General features: G+C 43.3%; 1 protein-coding gene and 1 pseudogene across 2 annotated transcripts; one reads left to right on the forward strand and one right to left on the reverse strand.

Moving 5' to 3' along the window:
* Positions 1 to 4,503: 4,503 nt before the first annotated feature.
* On the reverse strand, positions 4,504 to 10,332 carry LOC136167490 (nuclear pore complex protein Nup88 pseudogene; annotated as a pseudogene).
* XCR1 (X-C motif chemokine receptor 1) lies at positions 6,555 to 26,099 on the forward strand. Of its 2 annotated transcripts, none has more exons than XM_065935405.1 (2): positions 6,555 to 6,695; positions 25,081 to 26,099. In XM_065935405.1, exon 2 carries the CDS (start codon positions 25,098 to 25,100, stop codon positions 26,097 to 26,099), a length of 1,002 nt encoding a protein of 333 aa, XP_065791477.1. In that variant the 5' UTR covers positions 6,555 to 6,695; positions 25,081 to 25,097. The 2 variants fall into 2 exon arrangements, with proteins under 2 accessions (XP_065791477.1, XP_065791478.1); XM_065935406.1 differs by lacking the exon at positions 6,555 to 6,695 and adding an exon at positions 20,034 to 20,071.

Below are 26,099 nucleotides of genomic sequence, written 5' to 3' on the forward strand. Positions count from 1 at the left end.
ACCCCATGGACTGTAGCCCACCAGGCTCCTCAGCCCATGGAATTTTCCAGGCAAGAATACTGGAGTGGGTTGCCATTTCCTTCTCCAGGGAATCTTTCTGACCCAGGGATCGAACCTGAGTCTCCTGCATTGGCAAGCAATGTGCTTGCCATATATATGGTTTGCAAATGCTTTCTCTCAGTCTGTAACACGTCTTACCAGTGGCATTTGCAGCCAGAGGTTTTTCATTTTCATGAAGTCTACTTCATCTGTCTTTTATGTATGCTTTCAGTGTTCTAAGAATTTGTCAGCAAGCTTTCAGTTCAGTCACTAAGTCATGTCTGACTCTTTGCGACCCTATGGACTGCAGCACGCCAGGCTTCCATATCCATCACCAACTCCCAGAGCTTGTTCAGACTCATATCCATCGAGTTGGTGGTGCCATCCAACCATCTTGTCCTCTATTGTCTCCTTCTGCTCCTGCCTTCGATCTTTCCCAGCAACAGGGTCTTTGCCAGTGATTCAGTTCTCCAAATCATGTGGCCAGAGTATTGGAGTTTCAGCTTCAGCATCAGTCCTTCCAATGAATATTCAGGACTGATTTCCTTTAGGATGGACTGGTTGAATCTCCCTGCAGTCCAAAGGAATCTTTAAGAGTCTTCTCCAACACCACACTTCAAAAGTATCACTTCTTTCGTGCTCAGCTTTCTTTATAGTCCAACTCTCATCCACACATATTACTGGAAAAACTAAAGATTTGACTAGACAGACCTTTGTTGGCAAAGTAGGTCATAGCTTTTCTTCCAAGGAGCAAGCGTCTTTTAATTTCATGACTGCAGTCACCACCTGCAGTGATTTTGGAGCCCCAAAAATAAAGTCTCTCACTGTTTCCATTGTTTCCCCATCTATTTGCCATGAACTGATGGGACCAGATGCCATATTAGTTTTTTGAATGTTGAGTTTTAGGCCAGCTTTTTCACTATCCTCTTTTACTTTCATCAAGAGGCTCTTTAGTTCTTTGCTTTTTGCCATAAGGGTGGTGTCATCTGCATATCTGAGGTTATTGATATTTCTCCCGGCAGTCTTGATTCCACCTTGTGCTTCATCCATCCCAGCATTTCACATGATGTATACTGCATAGAAGTTAAATAAGGTGACAATATACAGCCTTGACGTACTCCTTTCCCTATTTGGAACCTGTCTCTTGTTCAATGTCCGGTTCTAACTGTTGCTTCCTGACCTGCATACAGATTTCTCAAGAGGCAGGTTAGGTGGTCTTGTAGTCCCATCTCTTTAAGGATTTTCCATAGTTTGGTGTGATCCACATAGTCAAAGGATTTGGCGTAGTCAATAAAGCAGAAATAGATGTTTTCCTGGAATGCTCTTGCTTTTTCAGTGATCCAGTGGAAGTTGGCAATTTCATCTCTGGTTCCTCTGCTTTTTCTAAATCAAGCTTGAACATTTGGAAGTTCACAGTTCACGTACTGTTAAAGCCTGGCTTGGAGAATTTTGAGCATTACTTTACTAGCGTGTGAGATAAGTGAAATTGTGCAGTAGTTTGAGCATCCTTTGGCATTGCCTTTCTTTGGGACAATGAAAACTGACTTTTTTCAGTCCTGTGGCCACTGCTGAGTTTTCCAAATTTGCTGGCATATTATGTGCAACACTTTCACAGCATCATCTTTTAGGATTTGAAATAGCTCAACTGAAATTCCATCACCTCTACTAGCTTTGTTCGTAGTGATGCTTCCTGAGGCCCACTTGACTTTGCACTCCAAAATGTCTGGTTCTAGGTGAATGATCCACCATTGTGGTTATTTGGGTGATGAAGATCGTTTTTGTACAGTTCTTCTGTGTATTCTTGCCACCTCTTCTTTTTTGTTATTTTCTTTTTCATTTATTTTTATTAGTTGGAGGCTAATTACTTTACAGTATTGTAGTGGTTTTTGTCATGCATTGACATGAATCAGCCATGGATTTACATGTATTCCCCATCCTGATCCCCACTCCCACCTCCCTCTCTACCCGATCCCTCTGGGTCTTCCCAGTGTACCAGGCCTGAGCACTTGTCTCATGCATCCAACCTGGGCTGGTGATCTGTTTCACCATAGATAATATACATGTTTCGATGCTGTTCTCTCGAAACATCCCACCCTCGCCTTCTCCCACAGAGTCCAAAAGTCTGTTCTGTACATCTGTGTCTCTTATTCTGTTTTGCATATAGGGTTATTGTTACCATCTTTCTAAATTCCATATATATGTGTTAGTATACTGTATTGGTCTTTATCTTTCTGGCTTACTTCACTCTGTATAATGGGCTCTGGTTTCATCCATCTCATTAGAACTGATTCAAATGAATTCTTTTTAATGGCTGAGTAATATTCCATGGTGTATATGTACCACAGCTTCCTTATCCATTCATCTGCTGATGGGCATCTAAGTTGCTTCCATGTCCTGGCTATTATAAACAGTGCTGCGATGAACATTGGGGTGCACGTGTCTCTTTCAGATCTGGTTTCCTCGGTGTGTATGCCCAGAAGTGGGATTGCTGGGTCATATTTGCCACCTCTTCTTAATACCTTCTCCTTCTATTAGGTCCATACCATTTCTGTCCCTTATTGTGCCCATCTCTGCATGAAATGTTCCCTTGGTATCTCTAATTTTCTTGAAGTGATCTCTGCTTTTTTCCATTCTATTGTTTCCCTCTATTTCTTTGCATTGATCACTAATTCAAAATTTAAATTAAGGTTCTTTTATTTTATTTTTTTAATAAATATCCAGTTGCTCTAGCACCATTTGTTGAAAAGTCTGTCCTTCCTCCAGTGAATTACTTTTGCACTTGTGTCAAAAATCAGATGGCCTCACTGGTGTGGGGCTATTTCTGGGCTTTCCATTCTTTCCATTAATCTTCATGTCCACCCCTCTGCCAATACTACAGTCTAAATTATGACAGCTGCATAATGAGTCCTGAAATAGAGTAGGGTGATTACTCCCATCTCTTTCCTTTTTTCAAAATGTTTCAGTTATTTTAGTTCCTTTGCTTATTACATAAATTTTAGAGTAAGTCTGACTCTGCCTGCAAAAAATCTTGGAGGATTTTGCTAGAAATTTCATTATAATCATATATCATTTGAGGGAGATTTGACAATTTTACCATGACGAATCTTCAAACCAATGAATGTGTCTTCATTTATATAGCTTATTAAAAAATTTATTTCATCAATATTTTGCAATTTTTAGTATACATAGTTTGTACATTTTGGTGATTTATGCACAGGTATTCCTTTTTTGAAAGAGAGGCTGTAAATATAATATTGTACTTTAATTTTGCTTTCCATGTGTTTCTAGCTAGTATATAGAAATGCCATTGATTTTTATATGTTGATCTTATATCTTGCAGCTTGGCTAAGCTCATTTACTATCCTAGAAATTGCTTCAGTTTTGAGAAACAGATTCATTTATTCCTTTTCATCCTGTATGTCTTTTATTTCCTCTTGCCTTTTTGTGTTGCCCAAGGCTTCCGGTACTGTATTGAACACGAGTAGTTAACACAGACACCCTTGCCTTGCTCCCAATCTTAGGGAAAAACATTCAGTCTTTCAACGTTAGTATTTTATTAGCTGTTGGTTTTTTAATAGGCACGTTTTTATCAAATTGAGGAAGTTCCCCGCATCCCTTATTTTTTCTGAGTTTTATCATAAATAGTTGTTGAATTTTGTCAAATGATTTTTCTGTATTGATTGATATGATTATGTGGTTTTTCTTCAGCCTTTTAATACAGTGAATTTCATTGATTGACTTTAAGTATCAAACCAGCCTTGCATCTCTGGAATAAACCCTGTATTCTATTTGCTAATATTAAAGGTTTTTTTATTTAGATTTGTGAAGGATATTGATCCATGGTTATACTATGTACTTTTTGGTACCATCTTTATCCAGTTTTGGTAGCAGGGTAATACTGGTCTCACAAAGTGAGGTGTGAAGTATTCTCTCTTCTTCTATTTTCTGTAAATAAAAGATTATGTAGAATGGGTGATAATTCTTCTTTAAACATTTGAAAGAATCCTCCAGTCAAATTATCTGGAAATTTCTTTCTCAAAAGCTTTTAAATTGTGACTTCAATTTCCTTGAAGGGCTATTCAAGTTATTTATTTCATATTGAGTGTGTTGTGATAATCTGTTTTTTGAGGAATTCATGTACTTCATCTAAGTTATAGATGTTCATATGATTTGATTATTTTCTTTGATGTCTGCAGAATCTGTAGTGATACCCAGTTTCCTTCCTGTTATTAGTGTTCAATAATTTGTCTTCCTCTTTTTTTAATACAAGCATTTATTCAATTATAAAACAGAATAAAAAGTGATGTACAATCACACCAAAGTTCATCCAGAATGCCTCTTTAAAAATTATGAGACTGACACGCTACCTACTGCGCTAACAAGGCACCTGCCTCTTTATAAATTAGTGCTACTTGTTCATTTTACAGTGAGATTAAGCCTTCACGTGTGTTAACTCAGATGTGAGTCAGTTCTTGGTGGTTCAGAAGTTTACATGATTTCGGATGTCATTAATTTGCTTCACCATTTCTCTTATGTGCTCACCCTTCTCCTTCAGGATGGACTGAATGCATTTTCGCTGGTAGGCTCTGAGAGTAATGGTGGGCTTTTGAGGACTCAGTACCTTTTCCATCTTTTGTGGTTGATAGTCTTTTTTCATAGTAACCCATTTGATGGCATTGCCCAAATGTTGAAGTTGATCAGGTATCAGCTATAATTCTTTCTTCATGTCTCTCTCACTGTTAGAGAGAAGTGAGAGCTGAGACTGAAAACTGTGAAGTACTTTTTTCATCCTGTTCATGATGTCTTCTTGTTTTTCCTTGGCATCCTCGTATTTGTCAGCTAAGTGCTCATCCAATTCCCGTAGACTTTTCTTCTCCTCTAGACAATAATTGAGATCTTTTAATTGTTTCTTTTTTGGTCACATAACAATTTGACCCTCCACTGAATCTCCTCCTTTGCCAGGTCCTGTTTAAGAATGTAGTATTACATTCTGAGTGGCTCTGCTGATGAGCTAAAGACATTCTTTGGGAGGAAGAGCTGTATCTTTTTCAGATGATTTAAAAAATGCTGGATTTGCAACACTATGTTGCAAAATGCTTCTAATATGCTTTTCAAAGGAATCCGGGGTTTCAACCAGAATATGTACGGAGGGGAGACTCTGCTACTTCAACATTCTCTCGGGTACAAAGCCGGGGAGGAGACGCTGGATGGACTGTGCTTAGTAAAGGCCTGATGAGGTATTCATAGGTACTGGTGATGCAGATCATTGTTGGCCCCAGGATGTCAGGGATGATCCAGAATCCGCGAAAAGGAGCTGGCTGACTGCATGGCAGTGGCTTCCTACAAAGAATGTGTTCTACAAAGCACTTCTGTTCTGCAGCCAGTTCCTGTAAACTGTCCCTGTCTTCTTCATCTGATCCAAGAAACTTGTGAAGTTTATGAATCCAAGGTAGCCCAACACTATGTACACCAGCTTCATGAGTACAGTGGTATCTTGAGGGACACTTGGGATCTCTGTGAAGTTTGACTGGACAAGAAAAGTCAGAATCAAAGGGCTCACCCTCTGCGGATGCCAGTTTCAGAGCAAGTTCCAACTCAACACACTCAAATGCATACAGTGACGGAATGAGGTCAGCCCTGGAATCCCAGGACTTTTCTGAGGTTTGGTCATCTTCTTCTTACCCCTCCAGCACAACGCAGAGATGAAACATTCCTGACGCAGTAGTAATCACCAGGTTGTTGGCGACACATGGTAAGCAGAGCCCAGCACAAGCACCGTAGCCATAGTTCTCTTCATTAGCAGGATGCATGGGCAACGGGCCCAATAGCTTACCCACAGCCCCAGGGCTGTGCGACAGACTAACATGGGTAAGGAAAGTCTCCTCATTCTCACATAAGATGTACAGGGAGGAAGCCGCTGCTTCTTCTTTGCCTTTTTATCCAACTATGTGCTTCGGGACTGCTGACAGTGGCCCAAAGTCAAATGCAAGTGCCGTCTCTCCCAGAGAAGCGGTGTAGGCCCTTCCTTTGTTGAGTATGAGGCTTTCCCCTTCTGCTTCTGAAGGTCGGATGGCCGTAGTCGGTGTCTGGGGTCACGCAAAGGATAAATTCTTACTACGTTGTCTGACGTTAACGGCGCCACGTGGGGATCTAGCCACTCTCTCGGATACCAGGCAGCGTGCTTCGGCGTCGGAGAGGCTGACCTGGTGAAAAATCTCTCAGCGACGGGAGTCGTGCTACAATTCACTGCTGATTTTCCACCTTCCAACTCAGAACTCTTTCCCCATCTTTTAGGTAATCCTAATATCATGAGTCCTTTTATTCCTGTAAGTGCTACATGATGTTGTGCTAGGCTTAACAAGGCTTGATAGATTTCAAACGGGTGGATTTATGCAAAGCCGTCTGTGGTACTGGGAGAGGGAGGGCTTCTCACTGGCGCCGCTGGGGCCCCGAAGGCGCGCGACTAAGAAGGAGCTGTCTTCTGCGTCCCACAGAGAGAGCTCTCCGCCAGGCCCAAGCCCAGGTTTCTCGTCAACAACCGAGGAGGCAGCGGCGGCGACGAAGGCAATGATGAAGCCGGCTTCTCAGTTTCAGCGGAGCTCTGATTTTTCCGTCCCCCTCGGAGCCGCAAGAACACGGCGTGGCTGGGCGGCCAGGTATGCACAGCTCACCGCCCCCCGGGGCCGCCGGGGCGCCGCCATCTTGAGCCCTCGGCTCTCCGCGCGGGTGAGCGCAGCTAGTCCGCTTCCGGCCGTCCGCTGCCTCAGCGCGTCTCTCATTTGTTCGTCTTTCTAGAGGCATATCACTTTTATTGATCTTTTCAAGAACTTACTTTTTTTGTTTCGTCTCTCTGTTGGTTGTATGTTTGCCGTTTTATCAGTTCTCTTCATTTTTTCTATCCTTCTACTTGAGTTTATTTTGCGTCTCTTTCTCTAGGTTCTTAAGTTCTTAGATTATTTATGTGAGATATTTTCTCTTTCCTAATGTAAACATTTAATGCTAAAAATTTCCCTCTCGGTGCTGCTTTTAACTGTGTCCCACAAAATTTGATGTTGTGTGTTCATTTTTATCCCATTCATCTTTTTTTTTAATTCCTCTTGAGTCCTCTTTGATCCTTGGATTATTGAAAAGGGTGCTCTTTATTTTCTGGTAATTCACTTGTTGAAGATTTCTAGGCACAGTATGTGGGTTTACTATTTTTAATTATATTATCTTCAACTGTTGATCACATAGTGAGGATGGGTTGAAAGGAGACCCATCTTTATCATTGAGGGAGCCCAGAACTTTGTCCGCTAAGTTGTGTTGATATGGAAATCTATATGAACCACCCCACCATATACACACAGGGGCAGACAATCACACATATGCAAGCACACACACATGCCCATGGCATACATATACCCACACCTAATCAGTGGAGCTCAAATTCTCATTTTCAAAAAACAAAGCTAATGGCAGGGACCATGATAAAACAACAACAACAACAACAACAAAAAAAAAAAAACCAGGAAAAGGAAGCTGTTTAGGAAGAAAAAAAAAAGCACCAAATCAGCATCATATCTCTGAAAAAATTAGGTCAAACCAGAAACCTCTAGCGGAAATAGAGGTATTTCAGGTTCTGGGTTGCCTGTACACAAGCTGAATTTCTTTTATGTTGGCAGCACCTGCCTTTTTAGTCAGTCTCTTCGCCCCTCCCCACCACCACTGCCCCCATCACAACAAGGCCAGTCCAACAAATTCTGCTTCGGAAAATCGAAAGGAAAGAAGACATTATACTGACTACAACAATGGAATGGAAATTCCAGGAACTAAAGATTAAGGATAGAGAGAGCTGTGTCCTGCAAACCATTTCAATGTCTGAGCAATAATAATGCCCCTCTCAAATGACATGTAGTGAAAACTATATGTATATTGTATTTGTATTTATATGTAATATATATAAGTATGTTCATTCCCCATCTGATAACTATTTCTGTCCTGCAGGTTGTTTTAATTTTCATTTCTTACATTTCAATCTATCTAAAAATTTACATGGTTGTAGCTTTATAATACACTGATATATCTGGCAGTGTCTCAGGTCCCTCAGCAGCTAAACTGTGAAACTGAATCTTTGAGCAGGCTGTTAGTTCCAAAGGTCCAGTGGGGAAGGCAGATCCACCGCCCCATATAAACTAAGCGCACTGAGTCAGTTTAGACCAGGGTTTTTCAACCTCGACACAATAGCTATCTTGTTAATTTTCTTTTGTAGGAGTTTGTTCTGTTTGTCAGCATCCCTGGCCTCTACCTGCTAGATGTCAGTAGCTTCCCCAAGCTGTGATGAGCAAAAATGGCCCCCAGACATCACAAAATTGCCCCCAGTAAAAAGCTGCTTGTTTAGACATGTTTCCTTATTTCCTGCCCTCAGTGCTGCACAAAGCTGTGATACTTGATACCATAGCGGGTATCCTGCAGGCATGAGGAATGATATTACAGAGGCATTGAGGCTAGTACCTGAGGTAGAAGGGGCCATGGTTTTTGATGATGTTGCCAGATTACTGCACCAACCCTAGCATTACCTCCCTATGGGAAATTGACAGCTTCCACCACTTACACCTCTTTGGTCTTGTGTTTTGTCACTTACAGCCAAGACCATCCTAGTGAATCCACTGCTTACTTACTCCACTTACTCCTCTGCTTAAAACCCTTTGCTAGTTCTCCATTCAGGATGAATTCTAGACTTCTGAACTTAGCACCCGAGGGCCTTGGTCTCTGGCTCCTGCTCATCTCCCACTGCCCCCTCAGCACATATCTTCCCCTCTCGGGCCTTAAGTAGAGTCCTCTGACCCAGCCTGGAGACCTCCCATCCCCTTTGTTTACACTTGCTGGTCCCCGAACAGCACATCCTTCCCCTCTGCTCTCTCTCTTCACTCCTGCCTTTCAAGACTTAGCCCATGTACTCTCCTACAGGAACTTGTCCCCAAATCTCCATGTGGTGGTTTTGAAACATGGACTCCAAATTATTAATATTTGACACTCGTCTACTTGAAAGTGGCTGGGCAGGGATTTCGACCTCGGTGACTTTTTACACTCTAGACACTGAAGTAGGGGACGTGTTATTCAGTGACACACAAGGCAGCCTTCATGACGAGGATGTGCAGTGCATGAGATGAGCTAGTCAGACCTGCAGTCAACCCCAGTCAACCCAGGACTCTGATGCTATTCATCTTTCCAGCCTCAACCCCGGGCAGTCTATCACTTCCACCACACCTCTCTCTCAGTGTGAATCATTGGGAGGCTCAGAATGTACCCTATTGCATAAGTGTTCCCCTACACCTGGCATTCAGCTGCCTTTCCCTGCATAACTCCTACTCATCCTTCAGATCCACCTTTGATATCACCTCCTCTAGGAAGCCTTCCTCACCTCTCCAAGCCTGGCATGCCCAGAGCCTTTCCCTCACATCGCACTTAACACATTGCCTTCTACCACCCGTTTCTACCTCTGTGAGCATCTGAAGGGCAGAGAATGATTTATTCCTTTGTGAGCCACCAGCCCCTAGAACAATGCCAGAGGCTGCTATGAAAATAAATGTTCATGGCACGGTTGTGCCAGTGGTGTGACTCGCTGTGTCCTGCTCTTGTCCTCCATTCAGCCAACATTTATTGAGCTCTGACCCTGTACTGAAGGTACAGCTCTCTGCATTTCGTCTCTTGCCACTCTCTGGGGAGCTGGAGCTCACAGTTACAGCACACTCACTGGGGCTTGTCCTCATACCTAACTCATCTGCTGTGTTTGATCCTCTTAATAAGCCACTGAGGTTGTAATTATCTGCAATTCATGTTGGAAACTGAGGCGCCAGAATTATTAAATGGGCACTGAATCCTGGAGTCCACCTTTGAACCCCTGCAGCCTAACTCTAGAGTCTGTGGTATTAATCTGTACACTGCCTGGCTTCCTTATGAACACCCAGACTTGTCACGAATGTAGAGGCCCAGGCCTCACCCGAAGTCCTTGTTTCTGTAGGTCGGTAGGCAGGACCTGGGGATCCCCTGTCCTCATGAACCCCACATGGTGCAAAAATGACAGTGGCCAGGAGCATCACAGAGGGTCTGAGGCTCCGTGAGGTCCAGCCCTGATGTGCCTGTCTCACTGCATCACAGACGCCTCCTGTCCTCAGCCTTCTCCAGACCCTGGCTGCTTCTGCAGGAAAAGGGTCCCCACCTCACCCCCCCACCCATGTGCTTGAGGAGCAGTGAAGCAAGTGAGAAGAGGGAGCCCTTGTGGCTCAGGATGGGCTGGCAGAGCCCCAGGGACATCCCCACGCAGCCCCTTCCAGAGGCCCTGGAGAAGGTCAAGAGGCCTCCAGCTCCTCAAATGTCTCTCGAGTCTGTGGTGCTGTCAGACATGTCCAAACGGCTGCATCCAGAACCACACCCTCTGAGCACACCCTCGGGTTCAGTCCTCTAACTGCAGCCATGGGACCCACAGAAGCTCCTTGACAACGAGGCCTGATGATGCCAGCGGAGTTTACTGTACCTGCGACAGGCCCGGCCAGGGAGCAAGTCCTCAGTGAAAGCAGGGCAGCCCCAGCCTGTGGCTGATTTCCCCAACTCTCAATGTGAAAACCGTCCAACCAGGCCTGTGGGTGAGTAGAGCAGACCTCTAAGGAAAGGGCCTCTCCCCGGGAGTTGGTGATTTCACCATCACAAAGGTTGAAGGGGTCAGCGGGAAAATTTGGCCCTTGACCCAGAACAACTCAGCTCTCTTCACTACCTACTAAACAGCCAGACCTGCTCTCAGGGGATTTCCCAGCCATGTTCAAATGGAAGCTCAATCAAGTAGGCACCTCTGTTAAAGCCACATCAGAGGTTAGGTGCTGGGGAGTTAGTAAGACTCCGGATGGTGATAGTCGTCAGGGGGCACAGAGTGTGGGATGGGCGAAGGTGGAATGGAAAATCGATGTAGGGATTTCCCCGAAACCAATATTACAAGTTCTGACTCTTGCTCTGTAATGAGGCACCCTCCAATACAGAGGTCTAAAGTAAGAGCCATTTTATTGTGTCTCATAAATTGTGACTCAGAAGCTTGAGCAGCACTTAGCTGGGTAATTCTTTTTCAAGTGGCATCAGTGGGGGTCCCTTAATGCCACTGAGCTGGCAGATGGATGGCTCCAAGCTTCCCTGCCAGGTCTGGCCCCAGTAGAGGAGGCTAGAGAGCTGGACTGGGAAAGATCAGCCACCCCACACACAGCCTCACCGGTGTGGTGGCCTCATGGAGCTGGACTTCATAAATGGTGGTTCGGGGCTATCAGTGAGAATGTTAGGGACCCGGCTGAAGGCTGCTTGGCTTCTTATGACCTAGAAGTCCCAGAATCTCACGTTCTCCAAATTCTTTCCATCAAGCAAGTCACCAAGACCAGCCCACATTCAAGAAGAATGGAGTTAGATTCTGCCTCTCAGTGGAAAGAATGGAAAAACGTTTGCAGCCATATTTAATCTCCCTACTACAGAAGAGCTAGGAAACACTTGCTACGCTTACTGAGGGGATGTTTACTCCACATGTTTGTCTAGCTCACATGTGTTCCAGGCTGTGTCCTGAGTGCTGGAGAGACAGAGCAGTGAACAAGACAGAGACCTGGTGCCTGCCCGCTCGAACACAGCCATAACCCAGTGCCTGGCATGTGGGAAGTGCCAGTAAATGTGCGCTGCTGGTATTTTAATTGTTAGATGAATCATTATTAGATTAAAAACAATAAGCACAGTGAGCATAAGCAGAGAACTGCTGCGAAGAATGACAAGGTGCAAAAGAACACAGTCAGGAGAGTCTTACCTGTTCAAGAGGGTGAAATCTAAGCCAAGGAGGAGGAGGAATGAACTGGGGGGAGGGGAGAGGATGTAACTTGTGTGGCCACCAAGTACAGTGGACAAGGGAAGCATGCATCCCACAAGCTGGCCAGGGTCAGGCCACCTAAGACTCTTAACTGAGTGCCTTACATCCATCCTTCCCGGCCACGCCCTTCTCCAAGAGCCCATCTCACCAGGTCCTCCACTGGCTTTCTCTTCCCCAGGCCTGGGCTCAATAGCCACTACCTGCCCTCACTGGTCCAGGGGCACCTCCCCATCTCTGCCTGCATCCCACACCCTATCCATGCCTTTGTGAAAGTCCATTCCTTGCATTACTCTCAGTCACCCTCTTGAAAGGACCATCTGTCCCTTCCTGGAATCCTGAATGATACCACTACACCAGCAAGAATAGGAACTTGGCACATTATCTCAGGAGCAATTCTAGGAAAATGATAACCTTCTGTCCAGTGGTGGGCTGGTAAATTATAATAACCAGCTCTTCAGAAGGTAAAGCCCTGATTTGCATTGACTTCCAGATTCCATTTTCCAGTTCCCCCTCAGTCAGTCTCTCCCCTCAGGAAGCTTCCATAGGCCTCTTATCCTTTTCCATCAGAGGGCAGATAGACTGAAAACCACAATCACAGAAAACCAACCAATCTGATCACATGGACCACAGCCTTGTCTAACTCAATGAACTCAATGAACTTGTCTAACTCATACCATGTAGGGCCTCCCAAGACGGACAGGTCACGGTGGAGAGTTCTAACAAAACGTGGTCCACTGGAGATGGGAAAGGCAAACCACTTCAGTATTCTTGCCTTGAGAACCTCATGAACAGTATGAAAAGGCAGAAAGATATGACACTGAAAGATGAACTCCCCCAGTCAGTAGGTGCATAATATGCTACTGGAGATCAGTGGAGAAATAACTCCAGAAGGAATGAAGAGATGGAGCCAAGGCAAAAACAACACCCAGTTGTGGATGTGACTGGTGATGGAAGCAAAGTCCGATGCTGTAAAGAGCAATATTGCATAGGAACCTGGAATGTTAGGTCCGTGAATCAAGGCAAATTGGAAGTGGTTAAGCAGGAACTGGCAAGAGTAAATGTTGACATTTTATGAATCAGTGAACTAAAATGGACTGGAACGGGTGAATTTAACTCAGGAGGCTGTTATACCTACTACTGTGGGCAAGAATCCCTTAGAAGAAATGAAGTAGCCATCATAGTCAATAAAACAGTCCAAAAAGCAGTACTTGAATGCAGTCTCAAAAATGACAGAATGATATCTGTTCGTTTCCAAGGAAAACTATTCAGTATCACAGTAATCCAACTCTATGCCCCGACCAGTAATGCTGAAGAAGCTGAAGTTGAATGGTTCTATGAAGACCTACAAGACCTTCTAGAACTAACACCCAAAAAAGATGTCCTTTTCATTATAGGGGACTGGAATGCAAAAGTAGGAAGTCAAGAAATACCTGGAGTAACAGGCAGATTTGGCCTTGGAGTACAGAATGAAGCAGGGCAAAGGATAATAGAGTTTTGCCAAGAGAATGCACTGGTCATAGCAAATACACTTTCCCAACAACACAAGAGAAGACTCTACACATGGACATCACCAGATGATCAATACCAAAATCAGATTGATTATACTCTTTGCAGCCAAAGATTGAGAAACTCTCTACAGTGAGCAAAAGCAAGACTGGGAGCTGACTGTGGCTCAAATCATGAGCTCCTTATTGCCAAATTCAGACTTACATTGAAGAAAGTGGGGAAAACCACTAGACCAATCAGGTATGACCTAAATCAAATACCATATGGTTATACAGTGGAAGTGACAAATAGATTCAAGGGATTAGATCTGATAGAGTGCCTGAAGAACTATGCATGGAGGCTCATGACTTTGTACAGGAGGCAGGGACCACGACCATCCCCATGAAAAAGAAATGCAAAAAGGCAAAATCGTTGTCTGAGGAGGCCTTACAAATAGCTGTGAAAAGAAAAGAAGCAAAAGACAATGGGAAAAAGGAAAGATATACTCATTTGAATGCAGAGTTCCAAAGAACAGCAAGGAGAGATAAGAAAGCCTTCCTTAGTGATCAATGCAAAGAAATAGAGGAAAACAATAGAATGGGAACGACTAGAGATCTCTTCAAGAAAATTAGAGATACCAAGGGAACATTTCATGCAAGAAAGATGGGCACAATAAAGGACAAAAATGGTATGGACCTAACAGAAGCAGAAGCTATTAAGAAGTGACAAGAATACACAGAAGAACTATATGAAAAAGATCTTAATGACCCAGATAACCATGATGGTGTGATCACTCACCTAGAGCCAGATATTCTGGAATATGAAATCAAGTGGGCCTTAGGAAGCATCACACGAACAAAGCTAGTGGAAGTGATGGAATTCCAGTTGAGCTGTTTCAAATCCTAAAAGATGATGCTGTGAAAGTGCTGCACATAATATGCCAGCAAATTCAGAAAACTCAGCAGTGGCCACAGGACTGGAAAAGGTCAGTTTTCATTCCAGTCCCAAAGAAAGGTAATGCCAAAGAATGCTCAGACTACTGCACAATTTCACTTATCTCACACACTAGTAAAGTAATGCTCAAAACTCTCCAAGCCAGGCTTCAACAATATGTGAACTGTGAACTTCCAAATGTTCAAGCTTGATTTAGAAAAGGCAGGGGAACCAGAGATCGATTTGCCAACATCCGTTGGATCATTGAAAAAGCAAGAGCATTCCAGAAAAACATCTATTTCTGCTTTATTGACTGCTTCAAATCCTTTGACTGTGTGGATCACAACAAACTGTGGAAAATCCTTAAAGAGATGGGAATACCAGACCACCTGACCTGCCTCTTGAGAAATCTGTATGCAGGTCAGGAAGCAAGTTAGGACTGGACATGGAACAGACTGATTCCAAATAGGGGAAGGAGTACATCAAGGCTGTATATTGTCACCCTCCTTTTTTAACTTATATTCAGAGTACATTATATGAAATGCCAGGCTGGATGAAGCACAAGGTGGAATCAAGATTGCTGAGAGAAATATCAATAACCTCAGATATGCAGATGACACCACCTTTATGGCAGAAAGCAAAGAACTAAAGAGCCTCTTCATGAAAGTGAAAAAGGAGAGTGAAAAAGTTGGCTTAAAGCTCAACATTCAGAAAACTAGGATCATGGCATCTGGTTCCATCACTTCATGGCAAATAGATGGGGAAACAATGGAAACAGTGAGAGACTTTATTTTGGGGGGCTCCAAAATCACTGCAGGTGGCGACTGCATCCATGAAATTAAAAGGCGCTTACTCCTTGGACCTAGACAGCATATTAAAAACCAGAGATACTACTTTGCCAACAAAGGTCCTTCTAGTCAAAGCTATGGTTTTTCCAGTAGTCATGTATGGATGTGAGAGTTGGACTATAAAGAAAGCTGAGCACTGAAGAATTGATGCTTTTGAACTGTGGTGTTGGAGAAGACTCTTGAGAGTCCCTTGGACTGCAAGGAGATCAAACCAGTCCATCTTAAAGGAAATCAGACCTGAATATTCATTGGAAGGACTGATACTGAAGCTGAAACTCCAATACTTTGGCCACCTGATGCAAAGAACTGTCTCATTTGAAAAGACCCTGATGCTGGGAAAGATTGAAGGCCCGAGGAGAAGGGGACGACAGAACATGAGATGGTTGGATGGCATCACCTACTCAATGGACATGAGTTTGGGTAAACTCCAGGAGTTGGTGATAGACAGGGAGGTCTGGAGTGCTGCAGTTCATGGGGCCACAAAGACTCAGACATGACTGAGCGACTGAACTCACTGACTGACGAGATTCCAAGGTGTCAATATTTCCACCATGGTTGATTTCAAGCCACCAACGTGACAGCAGCCAGTTTATTTTTATTCCTAAAGATAAAAGGCAGGGTGGTGAGCTAGCTCCATCATTCCGCGGCCCAGATCAAATGCTAGTGCCAGTGTCCTCATTGGAACCACCTCAGCCACAGGCTAGATGTTCCAGCAGAGAGGTGGGGGGGCTTCTGGGTGCTGTTGGCCTCCTCCCTCCTGGGCCCTATGAATCCCAGTGAAGCCAGGATGCTCTCTCTAAGGGCTCCTAAAACTGCAAGACCTTTCATGTGCCTCTGCCTGTTCTCATGTGCATGGGGCTGAGACCGAAACAACTATCCCTCTCCCTGGATTTGGTCCAATTAGGTCATGAGACCCTGGGGATCTAGAGTCAGCAGTTCTCTTATTAAGAGCAGTTCATTCCCACGAAGAGCTGCATTCTGATGCTGATGCCAGAGACCTCTGATGCTGATCTCTGCCCTGAATCCCACTTCCCCACAGAGGGATCCAGACCTTAACTGTGATAACCAGACCTCTATCTACTTTGTGCTTCACCCAGAACTGAACTTCCCCTTCTGTATGTTGAGTCTGTATGAGGCCGAAACTCAATTACATCTGTGTCCAGCCCAACCAGTGTTTTAGAACTTTCTGTTTAAGGCTGGAGCATGAAATTCTTTCATAATGAAAGCAAATGTGAGGAAAAGTGAAATGATACTTTCAAATTGTGTCTTCATATTTAGGGAACAGACATTTGTTAAACACTTGCCGTATGAGTCCTTTCAGTAACTACCTGCCTTGGCAAAGAGCAGTTATTAATACAGACATGCATATACATACACACACACAGACACACAACTGGGAGAGTAAATTTGTAGAGAAAATTCCTAACTCAAAACAACAAAATTTGAATCAAAACAACATAATATTACAAATATCCTTTCAGACTGACAAATTTTTTTAAATTAGTAACATTACAAGTATCCTTTCAGACTGACCAAACTTTTTAAAGTTAGTAACACCTGATTTTGACTACACTATTGTGGAAATGTAAATAAATACAACCATTTTAGAGGTCATAAATGGTATTTTGGCAATACTTCAGTTCACTTCAGTCGCTCAGTTGTGTCCGACTCTTTCCGACTCCATGGACTGCAGCATGCCAGGCTTCCTTGGCCATCACCATCTCCCAGAGTTTACTCAAACTCATGTCCATCGAGTCAGTGATGCCATCCAACCATCTCATGTTCTGTCATCCCCTCCTCGGGCCTTCAATCTTTCCCAGCATCAGGATCTTTTCAAATGAGACAGTTCTTTGCATCAGGTGGCCAAAGTATTGGAGTTTCAGCTTCAGCATCAGTCCTTCCAATGAATATTCAGGGCTGATTTCCTTTAGGATGGACTGGTTTGATCTCCTTGCAGTCCAAGGGACTCTCAAGAGTCTTCTCCAACACCACAGTTCAAAAGCATCAATTCTTCAGTGCTCAGCTTTCTTTATAGTCCAACTCTCACATCCATACATGACTACTGGAAAAACCATGACTCTGACTAGGTGGGCCTTTGTTGGCAAAGTAATGTCTCTGCTTTTTAATATGCTGTCCAGGTTGGTCATAACTTTTCTTCCAAGGAGTAAGCATCTTTTAACTTTATGGCTGCAGTCAACATATGCAGTGATTTTGGAGCCCAAGAAAATAAAATCTGTCATTGTTTACACTGTTTCCCCATCTATTTGCCATGAAGTGATAGGACCAGATGCCATGATCTTAGTTTTCTGAATGTTGAACTTTAAGCCAACTTTTTCACACTTCCTCTTTCACTTTCATGAAGAGGCTCTTTAGTTCTTTGCTTTCTGCCATAAATATAGTGACATCTGTATATCTGAGATTATTGCTATTTCTCCCGGCAATCTTGATTCCAGCTTAAACTTCATCTAGCCCGGCATTTCACGTGATGTACTCTGCATAGGCTGACAATATATAGCCTTGAAGTACTCCTTTCCCAATTTGGAACCAATCTGTTGTTCCATGTCCGGTTCTAATTGTTGCTTCCTGACCTGCATACAGATTTCTCAAGAGGCAAGTAAGGTGGTCTGGTATTCCCATCTCTTATAAGGATTTTCCACAGTTTGTTGTGATCCACATAGTCAAAGGATTTGGTGTAGTCAATAAAGCAGAAGTAGATGTTTTTCTGGAACTCTCTTGCTCTTTCGATGATCCAGTGGATGTTGGCAAATTGGTCTCTGGTTCCTCTGTCTTTTCTAAATCCAACTGGAACATCTGAAAGTTCATGGTTCACGTATTGTTGAAGCCTGGCTTGGAGAATTTTGAGCATTACTTTGCTAGTGTGTGAGATATGTGCAATTGTGCGGTAGTTTGAACATTCTTTGGCATTGCCTTTCTTTGGGGTTGGAGGAAAACTGACCTTTCCAGTCCTGTGTCCACTGCTGAGTTTTCCAAATATGCTGGCATATTGAGGGCAGCACTTTAACAATACTTACCAAAATGTAAAATGCACATTCTCTATGATCCAGAAATGCATCGCTTCTAGTAATCCATCCTACAGAAATTCAATACCAGTACATTAAAAGTATATGTATTGTAATCCTTGCAGCATTCTGATAATTTTAAAAATTGAGTGCAAAGTGGATGTTCATTGAAAGGAAAAGAAGCAAAGCCTAACACAATAATGCAGTGGAACACTTTCTAGCCATGGGAAAGAATAAGATAGACTTAGAAAGACTTTCATGCTGTTGTGTTAAATGAAAAAAGGATAAATCAGTGTACACGATAGGATCATGTTTTTGCAGAGAAAGACTGCAAAATTGGAGCCTTCATACATTACTGTTGGGAAAAAAAAATTGAAGCAGCTCTGTGGAAGACAATTTATCAGTTCCTCAAACAATTGTTCACCAAACAATCCTGCTCCTAGGTAAATACCCAAGAGAACTGAAAAAAATTATATGCATACAGAAACTTACAAATGAATGTTCAGATCAGACTTTTTCATCACATCTAAAGAGTGGAAACAATCCAAATGTCATTCAGTTGACAACTAGTTGAAATGTGGTTTATCCATACAATGGAATAATATTCACCCATAAGGAGGCATGAAGCACTGACACATGCTGCAACATGGATGAACCCTGCAAATATTGTGCTGAATGAAAGTATCCAGACACAAAAAGAATCACATATTATATGACTCAACTCACATGAAATTTCTAGAATAGGCACACCATAGAGACAGAAAGTAGACCAGTGGTTGCCAAGAGATGGAGGGAATTAGGGAGTAAGATTGACTGCTGGCAAACAAGCATGAATTTCTCTTGGGGGTGATGGAAATGTTCTGAATTGGATAGTAACGGTGGTGTACAACACTGAATATGCCAAAACCCACTGAACTCTACAGTTTAAAATGGTAAATTTTATGTTACATGAATTATTTCAATCTAAAATATAATAATCATGCATTACTGATATTTATGCGTTAATTTAATTTTAAACATTTAGCTATTTTTGTTTATTTTTGGCTGCAGTGACTCATCGTTGCTGAGTGCGGGCTTTCTGTAGTTGTGGCAAGTGGGGACTGTTCGTTGCAGCACACAGGCCTCTCATTGCAGCGACTCCTCTTGTTGCAGAGCACAGGCTCTCGTACGCGACGGCTTCAGTTGTTGTGGTGCCTTCGGCTCATTAGTTGCGGGATTCGGGCTCAGTGATTGTGGTACATGGGCTTAGTGGCTCTGTGGCATGTGGAATTTCTCCTTGGACCAGGGATTGAACCTGGGTCCCCTGCATTGGCGGGTGGGTTCTTAACCACTGGACCACTAGGGACGTCCCAAATACAATTTTTGATAAAATTTAAAATACCACTTTAAAAAACACATTATCTTTTAAGATCCCTAACTCCAGAATTACTTGTATCTGTACTTGGTGGAACTGAGGGGCTCAGTCAACAACTTAGGAAAAGATTCATTGGAAAAGATTCTGATTCTGGGAAAGAGCCTAATGCTGAGATGGTTGAATAGCATCACCCATTCGAATGGACATGAGTTTGAGCAAACTCCAAGAGATAGTGAAGGACAGGGAAGCCTGGTGTGCTGCAGTCTATAGGGTCACAAAGAGTTGGACGTGACTTAGCAATCGAATGCCACCACCACCTTCCTCTAGCCTACTGAGGTGTCTCAGTTTCTTTGCGCAAAATAAGGAACAGAGAAGCACCATTTCTGCCTTAAAACGCGTGTACAGAGGTGCAGATATAGGTGAGTTCCTTTACAACCATTTCAAACGTATGTTTTCCTCTACTTTTAATAGCCGATAGCTGGAATTCTTCAACGCTGGGTAGGTATCAGAAGCACCTGGAGACCAGGTAAATAATACAGATTCCTGAGCCCTCCATCCAGAGGCTCTGATTCCCTGAATCTGGGCTTTCCCAAAAATCTGCAATGCTGCAAAGCATGTCAGTAGACCATGCTTTGAGTAGGACTGTCATACATAATCCTTTACTTTTCCTTGTACTAAAGAAAGGGGAGGTGTTTGTTTATAAATCTTTATGTAAGGCATTACATATTATTAGTATTTGAATAATTTAGAGCTGTATTTCTCAATCCAAATTGTACTGTGGACCAGAAAGCTAAAGTTGCTCTGTTAGAATTGAAGTGGGGAACCCCTAGGATGCAACTCTGAGAAGCTTGGGGTTTGGCATCATTCTCCTTTCTGTGCCCAAGGCCCACCAGGCCCAGACCAGGAGCATCTCTGAAAACTTGAGTAAATGTATTAATAACTGACAAAACATGGAATGATTTTTTTTTTGTAGGTGCCTGATATCCCTTTTATTTCTAGTTTGCTGAGTTTATATCATGAATTGTTGTTGAGTTTTGTCAGATGCTCTTCTGTATTTGTCAAAAAGGATCATATAATTTCATCTTACTATGGTCACTTAAATTGATTGAGTTTCAAATTTTAAACCAACTTCATACTTTTGGGATAAACACTAGGTCATGATGTATTAACCTGTTAAAATATATTGATGAATTTGATTTGCTAATATTTGGTTAAGGATTTTTATGTCTGTTTTCATGAGAAATATTGGTCTATTGGTCTATAGTTTCCTTTTACTATAATTTTTGTCTGGTTTTGGTATCAAGGTTATGTTGGTCTCATAAAACAATTTGAGAACTATTCCATCCTGTATTTCAGATAGTTTGTATAAGATCAGTGTTATTTCTTCCTTCTATGTTTGACAGAATGCACTAGAAAAATCTAGTTCTGAAGTTTTCTTTGTAGAATAGTTTCTTAGTTTTTTTAGAATTGACAAAAGTTTCTGTAATAAAGGAAGGATTATGTCATATCATTTCATGTCAGTTCTAGTAGGTTGAATTTTTAAAGAAGTCTTTCTGTTTCATATAATTTGTTGAATTGGTTAAAATTGATCATATTTCTTTGTTGTTCTTTTAAAGTTTGTAAGACCTGTAGCAATAACCACTCTTTCATACCTGCTATTGACAATTTGTGTTCTCTCTTTTTGTTCTCAGTCTAACTAGAGTTTTCAGTTCAGTTCAGTTGCTCAGTTATGTCCAACTCTTTGCGACCCCATGGAATGCTGTACTCCAGGCTTCCCTGTCTACCACCAGTTCTCAGAACTTGCTCAAACTCATGTCCATCAAGTTGGTGATGCCATCCAACCATCTCATCCTTTATTGTCCCCTTCTCCTCCAATCTTTCCCAGCATCAGAGTCTTTGCCAATGAGTTTGTTCTTCGCATCAGGTGACCAAAGTATTGGAGTTTCAGCTCCAGCATCAATCCTTCCAATGAATATCCAGGACTGATTTCCTTTAGGGTTGACTGGTTGGATCTCCTTGCAGTCCAAGAAACTCTCAAGAGTCTTCTGCAACACCGCAGTTCAAAAACATCAATTCTTCAGTGCTCAGCTTTCTTTATGATACAACTCTCACATCTGTATATGACTACTGGAATAACCATAGCTTTGACTATATGGACCTTTGTTGACAAAGTAATGTCTCTGCTTTTTAATATGCTGTCTAGGTTTGTCTTAATATGTTGTCTAGGTCAACTTTCCTTCCAAGGAGTAAGCATCTTTTAATTTCATGGCTACAGTCACCATCTGCAGTGATTCTGAAGCCAAGAAAATAAAATGTCACTTTTCATTGTTCCCCCTTCTACTTGCCATGAAGTGATGGGTCCAGGTGCCATGATCTTAGTTTTTTGAATGTGGAATTTTAAACCAGCTTTTTCCCTCTTCTCTTTGACCTTCATCAAGAGACTCTTAAGTTCCTCGTCACTTTCTGCCATTAGAGTGGTGTCATCTGCATATCTGAGGTTCTATTTCTCCTGGCAATCTTGATTCCAGCTTGAACTTCATCCAGTCAGCCATTTCACATGATATGCCCTGCATGTAAGTTAAATAAGCAGGGTAACAATATACAGCCTTGACGTACTCATTTCTCAATTTGGAACCAGTCCATTGTTCCATGTCCAGTTCTAACTGTTGCTTCTTGACCTGCATACAGATTTCTCAGGAGGTAGGTAAGGTGGTCTGATATTCCCAACTCTTTAAGAATGTTCCACAGTTTGTAGTGATCCACACAGTCAAAGGATTTGGCATAATCAATAAAGCAGAAGTAGATGTTTTTCTGGAATTCTCTTGCTTTTTCTATGTTTTAGTACCTCTTTTAAAACTTTTTCCAAATTACCAACTTGGGCTTTGTATGACAGGAAGTGTGCTTAACAAACTCCCATCCCAAAATAACTCCACTTCAACTTGTCAGGAAACTGTAAACTTCTTATAGATAGAAACTGTTATGTTCACACCCTAAAATCCAACATCTATCATAGTGCCTGGTGTCTGTCACTGATCATTACGGGCTGTTGTATTGAGTCAGATAAACTCTTCTTTAAAATGTAAGCACTCAATTTCTAAATGTCAAAAAAATAAAACCATGAGACATGATTAAAAGCAGAAGGGGTTGACCAGTTTAAGTAAAGGGCTCTTAAAATCCAGAAGGAAAACAATATTATCTCAAGTAGAAAAATAAATAAAATCCATAAGTACTTTAAGAATAAGAACCAAAAGTGGACAGTAAACATGCAAAACTATATGTATCCCCGCTATATATTAAAAGAATACAAAACAAAACAACCATCTTGATAATTTCAGTTATCTTCACTTTGGTGTTTCAAGAGGCAAATTGACTTACCTACCTAAAATAGGATAAATTTTGAGACTCCCTCCCTTCCTTATTAGTCCTCCTATCCCAAACTGGAAAATGGGAAACTATTCCTCCAGTTCTTCTCCTCAAAATACAAGGACATCGAGTCTGGGTTCTGATGTTGGTCTTCCTTGCTGTTTCCTGGCTTTGTAACATTGAGAAGGTTGTTTTACCAGTCTGAGCTGGTTTCCTCTTCTGTAAAGTGGAAATGGTCCCATCTTGTGAGAGAGCGCTGCAGGATGGAGGGAGCAGATGAGTGCTGCGAGTCAGCACAGTGCCTGGCACGGAGCGGGTGCCGAGAGCTCTTACAGTATACTGTTCCGGGCAGCTGCTTCATCCAAGTCCCCCAGCCCTCTCTGAGGCCCTGCCGCCTCCACTGCCTCTCTCAGGGAAACTTCCAGCTCCTCAACCGCTTTCTTCTGTCTCCTTGGCTTTCTAGTCTCACTGTTTCTAAAATCTAACTAACACAGAGGACTGAGTCAACTTGCCTGTATGTTTTCCTAGCCACTCACCTTCTATTGGACACAGGTTATTTCCACTTGCTCATAAGATATTCTATAAACCAAACTCCTGGATGATGAAGCTTTCTGCTTTGGGAGTTGATCGTGTGTTAGTGGGGATCTGATCTCCCAGATTCTCAATATTCATTGAAGTCTTGAGATTATTACATAATTCAGTTCAGTTCAGTCACTCAGTCATGTCCGACTCTTTGCGACCCCATGAATTGCAGCACGACAGGCCTCCTTGTCCATCACCAACTCCCAGAGTTTACTCAAACTCATGTCCATCAAGTCAGTGATGCCATTCAGCCATCTCATCTTCTGTCGTCCCCTTCTCCTCCTGCCCCCAATCCCTCCCAGCATCAGGGTCTTTTCCAATGAGTCAACTCTTTGCATGAGGTGGCCAAAATATTGGAGTTTCAGCTTCAGTGTCAGTCCTTCCAATAAACACCCAGGACTGGTCTCCTTTAGGATGGACTGGTTGGATCTCCTTGCAGTCCAAGGGACTCTCAAGGGTCTTCTCCAACACCACAGTTCAAAAGCATCAATTTTTCTATGCTCAGCTTTCTTCACAGTCCAACTCTCACATCCATACATGACCAGTGGAAAAACCATAGCCTTGACCAGACGGACCTTTGTTGGCAAAGTAATGTCTCTGCTTTTTAATATGCTATCCAGGTTTGTCATAACTTTCCTTCCAAGCAGTAAGTGTCTTTTAATTTCATGGCTGCAATCACCATCTGCAGTGATTTTGGAGCCCCAAAAAATAAAGTCTGACACTGTTTCCACTGTCTCCCCATCTATTTCTCATGAAGTGATGGGACCAGATGCCATGATCTTAGTTTTCATAATTAGATTTACATGAAACAGATGTTTGTTTTGTTTGTGTCTTCTCTTTTTTGACTGGTTCCAGGAGACCACAAGTGTCCTGAAATAATCCTGCTGTCAGGATTTCTATGCTTTCTGGGAGTGAGGAAGGAAAGGAAGGGGCAGAGGAAGAAAGGAAGGGAGGGAGGGACAGAGGGAGAGGAGACAGGAAGGCAAGTAGGATTGGTAAATGCTCACTAGGTATTTGCTGAATAAATGAAGGAATGACTCTGGGATCATTAGCCCTGCTTGGTAGATAAGGACCTAAGGTTCAGAAAGGTTAAAAAGCTTGTCCAAGAACACAATATTGGGCCCTACATTTGATCTCAAGTGTTTCTCCAATATTTTGGCCACCTGATGTGAAGAGCTGACTCATTTGAAAAGACCCTGGTGTTGGGAAAGATTGAAGGCAGGAGGAGAAGGGGATGACAGAGGATGAAATGGTTAGATGGCACCACCAACTCAATGGACATGAGTTTGGGTGGACTCCAGGAGTTGGTGATGGACTGGGAGGCCTGGCATGCTGCAGTTCATGGGGTCGCAAAGAGTTGGACACGACTGAGCGACTGAACTGAACTGAATTTTGATATCCAGTTCCACTGTCTTTCTATTACACCTCCTGGGACACTGGTCTACCTTAGTGCTACTCAAAAGTTCCTAATTTCATTATAAAGTTCACCAACCAGTAGCTGGACCATGGATCACATCTTTTTGTACCTTGGGTCCTGTTGCTCTCTAGCCTAACCACATGGCTTTGAACTCCATGTCTCTATCACTTCAGATGCTCTCAGCGTCTAGATGGAGCCCTCAGACATCCCAGAGTCCACCACCTCTTATGAGTATGATCCTCAGAGCTTTCTGTGTGAGAAGAGGACCTTCGTCTTCGCCACCGTCAGCACCACTGTCCTCTACTGCCTGGTGTTCTTTCTCAGCATGGTGGGCAACAGCCTGGTGTTGTGGGTCTTGGTGAAGTATGAGAGCCTGGAGTCCCTTACCAACGTCTTCATCCTCAACCTGTGCCTCTCAGACCTGGTGTTCTCCTGCTTGCTGCCCGTGTGGATCTCGGGGTACCACTGGGGCTGGGTGCTGGGAGATGTTCTGTGCAAGCTCCTCAACATGGTCTTCTCCATCAGCCTCTACAGCAGCATCTCCTTCCTGACCATCATGACCATCCATCGCTACCTGTCTGTGGTGAGTCCCATCTCGTCCCTGCGCGTCCACACCCTCCAGCGCCGTGTGCTGGTGACCGCCGCCGTGTGGGCGGCCAGCATCCTGTCCTCCATCCCCGATGCCATCTCCCACAAGGTGTTCCCTTCGGGCTGTGACTATGCAGAACTCGAGTGGTTCCTCGCCTCCGTCTACCAGCACAACGTCATCTTCCTGCTGTCCGTGGGGGTCATCCTGTTCTGCTACGTGGAGATCCTCAGGACCCTGTTCCGCTCTCGGTCCAAACGCCGCCACCGGACCGTGAGGCTCATCTTCACCATCGTGGCGGCGTACTTCCTCAGCTGGGCTCCCTACAACCTGATCCTGTTCCTGCAGACACTGTTGAAACTGGGGGTCATTCAGAGCTGCGAGGTCAGCCAGCAGCTGGATTACGCCCTGCTCATCTGCCGCAACATTGCCTTCTCCCACTGCTGCTTCAACCCGGTGCTCTATGTCTTCGTCGGGGTCAAGTTCCGCAGGCACCTCAAAAGCCTGCTCCGGCGCTTCTGGCTCTGCCGGCAGCAGGCGCCCAGCCTTCCTCCGTCACCTCACCCCCCAGGTGCCTTCACCTACGAGGGCATCTCCTTCTATTGA

The sequence above is a fragment of the Muntiacus reevesi genome, chromosome 4, assembly GCF_963930625.1.
Source record: "Muntiacus reevesi chromosome 4, mMunRee1.1, whole genome shotgun sequence".
NCBI classification, from domain to species: Eukaryota; Metazoa; Chordata; class Mammalia; order Artiodactyla; family Cervidae; genus Muntiacus; species Muntiacus reevesi.